Genomic DNA, 6,095 nt, shown 5'->3' on the forward strand with positions numbered 1-6,095 from the left:
TCAAGCAAGTATATTATTTAACATTTAGCTAAAAAGCAAAAGTGAAAATAAATGGGCATCTTTTGGACTCTTATCAATGAAAATACATACTCTTATAGGTCTGTTCTGGAGTTTGGAAATCAATATTATTACTTTTATTCAATCATTCTTTCTCATGTTTTTCTCCTCTTGAAAATCTTCTCAAGTGGCATAAGTGCTGGTAATGTATTAAAAAATAGGCACAGACAAGTCATTACTCTCTAGAAAATATTTATTGACAGGTTTTAATTTTTTCCATATTCTGAGAAATAAAATACACAAAATACAGTAAAATGCACTTTTCCCATTTCAAATAAATATACTATACTCTTGTAAAAAATTTAATAATCTGTGTAATTCACCACAGTATTTTAATCAGTGAAATAAAACAAAGAATCTCTAGATAAATTGTAACGTGTTTTAACGATTCTCATAAGCATTTTCTGGAGAAAAAGAACACTATTTTCTGTAGAATTATATTGACTTAGAGGCTATTGCTTCTTGTTTGGAGAAGGCAAAGATAAGCTTTTTTAAAAAGTGTTTAGTGTCAAAAAGAGTCTTCATTTGTGAGAAAAACAGCATACAAGTCCTTTCTGAATCAACTAAGTTATGTGCAAATATTCTTATCAATACTTCCTAAAAACCACACTACATTCTGAATGATTCCTATGTATCACACTGGTAATTTTCAAAATTAGTGGTTAAGTATTTAAATTAACAGTTATATATGTAATATAAGCCCAGGACAGAATATTAAAGCTCTATTAACAGGAAAGGCTAAAAATAATGATGCTATACAGGACAAATTTTTCTTTTCAGAATGGTTATTCTTAACATTATCAGAACGAAATCTACTGAATTATACAGACTTAACACAGACTTATATACAACTAGATCCCTGGTCAGCGTAAGACAATGCGTTAGTTTGCTCTTTTAATTGGTAAGAACACTTTAATAACCAGCAAAAATCATATTTAGGTAGTCACCAATCTTGAAAGTTTTCTGACATATAATTTATTTAGCATCAAAAGAATAGCTTGCTGAGTAATGAAAGTCATTAGTATTTTCTAACTTCCTATGTTAGCATTTAATTAGTACTTTATATACTAGCTGGTAGAAGCAAATCAACATTTACTGTAGCTCCAGTCCCACCATATGTGACTCGTTTGCATGGATGCAGAAATGCTAATCAAACCATACCGCCTCAAAACATAACTATGTTCAGCAAAAGTCATACACAGGCTACACAGTGGGTATTAAATCTGTCTTCCGCATTTTAAGAGTGTCAGTTATTGTCCAGGTGGTAGCTTATGACATGAAACTCTTCCCTCTTCATTTTAAAGCATAGAATGTTATATGCTTAGTTATTCTTTTATGGTAACATTTTTATTTCTACATATTTCTGAAACAGATAGTATGTACTCAAAAATTCACAAGTCCAATAAAACAAGTTTGTGGTTTTCTTCTGTGACATTTTGTTTTTATAACTCTTCCATCTCAAAGTGTGTATTAAAGCTGTTTGCCATGGATGTGTGTTCAAAGATTCTAGACAAGCTTGGTTTCAACAGTTCTACTGAGGGACATGACAGGTGCTGAGAGGTGTCATTCTTCAAGGACATCATTTGGTCTGTTCCAGGCTCCCTTCTATCATAGTACAGAGCCCAGAGCAGAGTAATGGTGAGAATCATGGCCAGGATTTGTGTCACTCCAATGGAGATTCCCAGAAACCTCAGCACCTGCAGTTGTTTGGTTCCTCTCAAAAAGGAATACATTTTCTTCCCACAACCCTGTAAAAGAAATACACAGTCAACATTACTTTAGATATGTTACAGAAGGTCAACAACAGTTAATACAATCAGACTATTTGGATCATAAAGTTTAAGAAAATGATTCTCAATAGGGAAAGCCTATGAGAAGGAGGAGAGAGGGAGGTGTGTAGCTTTTGAAAAGCCTATCCAGCAGATTCTGATGAGCCAATCCCTTCTTTTGTCTTTCGCAAAACCTGAAATTGAGGCCCACTGGTATAAAATCAACATCTAGAGCAGGGGTTGACAAACTCTTTTTTTTTTTTAGAGGGCCAGACAGTAAATATTTTAGTCTCTGTGAGCCATGTGGTCTCTATGGCAACTACTCATCCCTGCCACTGTCAGAAGAAAGAGACCATAGATGGTTAGTGAATGAATGGATGTGGCTGAGTTCCAGTGAAACTTCAAATACACAAAAAGGCATTAGGCGAGATATGGCACATCTGTTTATGATTTAATAATGCCTCACACTGGTTTGGTAAAGTTGCTTCTCTGGCCACCTTACCTATTTGATACAAATGCAAGAAATTTGCACAAACACACACATACACATACATTCTGTGGGAAATGAAAATAGACATCACAAAGACAACTCACCAAAATGTAAGTATTTTTCAGAGTTCCACTCAAGCATTCTATGAGAGCTCATTCACTCTTAGGTTTATGGGTCATTTTAATAAGCATCTTTATATAACACAGTGATACAGGAGATAGAAATCATTCAGGCAAATAGTGAGGGTAAAAGTGTCCTCAATGGAATTTCCCTTTTAACAAAAAGCAGCTTCAAAATCATTTCTTTTCTAACAAAAAAACAGTCTGAAAAATCAAGCTATAGAAATAGAAAAGCAAGCTGGAAACTTGCAAGGGTGAATGCCAGCAGTTGTGCCAATGGAAAGCGGCTATCTGCGGACCAGGTATGTTCACCATGGAGGCTCCACTTTCCCTTTTCTTTGTCACTACATGTACAGTAAAGAAACAGGCAACATGGTGCCAGCCAGGTGGAAAACCTACCTGCATAATAGAAGAGTAGGGTGGGAGTGGTCAGATTTCCACACACTATGTGTGAAATGGCATACCTGGTCTGACCAATCTTTTATGCCCTGTGTAAACCAGACATCGACTCCTCAAGCACAACGATAAAACCCACTGCATTTTGCTGTGGACTGGAGAACACACTCGGGAACCCTCTCTGTAGGAGAGAGCTCTTCTCTTTCTTTTGCCTATTCAACCTCCACTCTTAACCACATTCCTTGTGTGTTCACATCCTTGATTTCCTTGGAGTGAGACAACAAACCTTGGGTATTACTCCAGATGAATGATGCTACCTCAAGAGTATAGTATAATGATTAAGATCATGAACTGCTATGTGATTGGGGCAAGTTTCTTGATCTCTCTGCGCTTCAGTTTTCTTGTCTGAAAACGTAGATAATGATAGTGCTTACCTGTCTGAGATGCTGGGAGGATTAAATGCACAGTCACATTTTAACACTTTAAATAGTGCCTCATACATGTTAAGAACTCAATAGATACAATATCTTAGCTGATGTGTCAGTTCACAGATTAGAAAGTAGAAAGATCGAATTAAAAATAGATGGAAAATCTATGAATAGTAGATATTAATGGAAAAGTATGAGGTACAACAGTTCATGAGAGTATGAAAACACCAAAAGCACAGCCTTATATCACCAGTAAGTACTTATGCACAGCTCTACCCTGCAAGAGTAAGGTGGCTGCCACTGTTTTACAGGACAATGAAATAACTGTCCAAAATGTTTACTTACCACTGAAACACTAGATCATTAGCTTCCTGATGAAACAGAGAAATATTTTACATGATTTGGGAAGAGTCACCTCAAAATTTGTTAAGTTAAAAAGGTTTGGCTTCAAACATCTGGAAAATTAATTTGCATAGCAACTTCATTTAACATCATTACCAAGTAATGTGGCACTATTTCTTCACATCTATCCTTCAGGAAATTGATATAAAACAGCCTTGGATCATGTTTAGCTGATTCCTTACTTATGTTCTCAGTATTCAGTACAAAAATGGATTGCTAGTGAATAAAGAATTAACATGAATATATCCATATTTTGGTAATAATAATTATAATAGATTTCAGAATTAGAGGTAAACTGGCAAGGCGTGGTGGCTGATGTCTGTAATCCCAGCACATTGGGGGCCCCAGGCAGGCAGATCACTTGAGGTCTAGAGTTCAAGACCAGCCTAGCCATCATGGTGAAATCCTGTCTCTACTTAAAATACAAAAATTAACTGGGCATTGTGGTGCATGCCTGACATCCCAGCTACTGGGGAGGCTGAGACATGAGAATCACTTCAACCCAGAGGCAGAGGTTGCAGTGAGCTAAGATCTCACCACTGCACTCCAGCCTGGGCAACAGAGTGAGACACTGTCTCAAAAAAAAAAAAAAAAAAAAAAAAAAAAAAAAAAAAAAAAAAAAAAAAAAAAAAAAAAAAAAAAAAAAAAAAAAAAAAAAAAAAAAAAAAAAAAAAAAAAAAAAAAAGAATTAGAGGTAAACCATTCGAGGACATAAAATTTCAGTTAGACAGGAGGAATAAGTTAAAGAGGTGTATAATATGTGACTATAATTAATAACAGTGTATTAGTTATTAAAAAGGTAAATCATTCAAGAAATATATATGCTGATGATTCAACTACATAAAATACTGTGAGCCAATTTTTTCATTTTTAACTTTTCAATAGTCTCTGAGGCTTACCTTGTATCTATATTGTGCCAGAAAAGTAATGTTTCCTGGAGGTTATCCAAGATGGCTGAATAGGAACAGCTCTGGAGTGCAGTTCCCAGCAAGAAGAACGCAGAGGGTGAGTGATCACTGCATTACCAAACAAGTTTTTACTGCCCACAGACCAGGAGATTCCCAGGCTGAAAAGCACCATGAGCTTCCAGCACGGCTGTTTCAGCCAGCACTGTGGATCTCCACTCAAAACACTCACACAAATCCAGGCAGCCGTTTCAACAGGTGCTTGGAATGCCTGGGATGCAGAGCCACCCATTCAACTGAAAAAAAATAAGGGGGGCTGAAACAGGGAGCCAGGTAATCTGGCTCAGCGGGTCCCACCAGCAACAAAGACTGTCAATCTGAAACACTCTGGATTGAGAGTTTTGCAGCAAGTGCAGCTGGACCTGGGACAGTCCAACTCTGGTGTCAGCCATTACCGAGGCAGTCCACCCCTATTGAGGCAGTCCACCATTACTGAGGTAGTCTGCCATTACTGAGGCAATCTGACTTTACAGAGACAGTCCACCATTACTGAGACAGTCTGCCATTACTGAGGCAGACCAGCATTACTGAGGTAGTTTTAACAGGAAGTTCACAAAGCAGCTGTGCAGAGCCCACAGCAGCTCAGTAATGCCTCTGTTGGCAGAATGTGGCTAGATTTCCACCTTGCTGGGCAGGGCATCTCTGAAAAAAGGCAGCAGCACATCAGGAACTTAAAAATAAAGCCCAATCTTCCCAGGACAAAGCACCTGGGGAAAAAGGCATTTATGAGTTCTACTGCAGCAGACTTAAACATACCTGCCCAGCAGCTCTGAATGGAACAATGGAACTCCCAGCTCAGCACTTGAGCTCCTATAAGAGACAGACGGTCTCCACAAGCAACTCCCTGGCCCCTGTATATCCAAAGAGGCACCTTGTAAAGGAGAGCTCAGGCTGATATCTGGGGGGTACACTTCTGGGATGAAGATAACAGAAGAAGAAACTGGCAGCAACCCTTACTGTTCTTCAGCCCCCTTGGGTGATCCCCAGGCAAGCAGGGTCTGGAGTTGACCTCCAGCAGTCCTACAGCAGAGGGGCCTGATGGTTAGAAGGAAAAGTAAAAAACAGAAAGAAATAACTTCAATATCAACAAGAAGGATGTCCACTCAGAGACCCCATCTGAAAGTTGCCAACTACAAAGACCACAGGTAGATAAATCCACAAAGATGAGACGAAACCAGCACAAAAAGGATGAACACACTCAACACCAGAACACCTCTCCTCCAAGGGATCACAACTCCTCACCAGCAAGGGAACAAAGCTGGATCGAGAATGAGTCTGATGAATTGACAGAAACAGGCTTCAGAAGGTGGGTAATAATAAACTTCTATGAGCCAAAAGAATATGTTCTAACCCAATGAAAAGAAATAAAGAACCTTGAAAAAAGGTTAGATAAAATGCTAATGAGAATAAACAGCTTCGAGAAGAATATAAATAACCTAACGGAGCTGAAAAACACAAGAGAACTTCAC

General features: G+C 38.1%; 1 protein-coding gene across 5 annotated transcripts in view; it reads right to left on the reverse strand.

The window, feature by feature from the left end:
* Positions 1 to 232: 232 nt before the first annotated feature.
* Positions 233 to 6,095, reverse strand: part of TSPAN12 (tetraspanin 12) — a 78,222-nt gene continuing 72,359 nt past the window's right edge. For all 5 annotated transcript variants that reach the window (XM_017513864.2, XM_037733244.1, XM_037733242.1 and 2 more), the window contains one exon: positions 233 to 1,805. In XM_017513864.2, the coding sequence (XP_017369353.1) occupies positions 1,500 to 1,805 (306 nt within the window). In that variant the 3' untranslated portion in view covers positions 233 to 1,499. The remainder of the gene's footprint in view (positions 1,806 to 6,095) is intronic.

The sequence above is a fragment of the Cebus imitator genome, unplaced genomic scaffold (genome assembly GCF_001604975.1).
Source record: "Cebus imitator isolate Cc_AM_T3 unplaced genomic scaffold, Cebus_imitator-1.0 Scaffold508, whole genome shotgun sequence".
Taxonomy (NCBI): Eukaryota; Metazoa; Chordata; class Mammalia; order Primates; family Cebidae; genus Cebus; species Cebus imitator.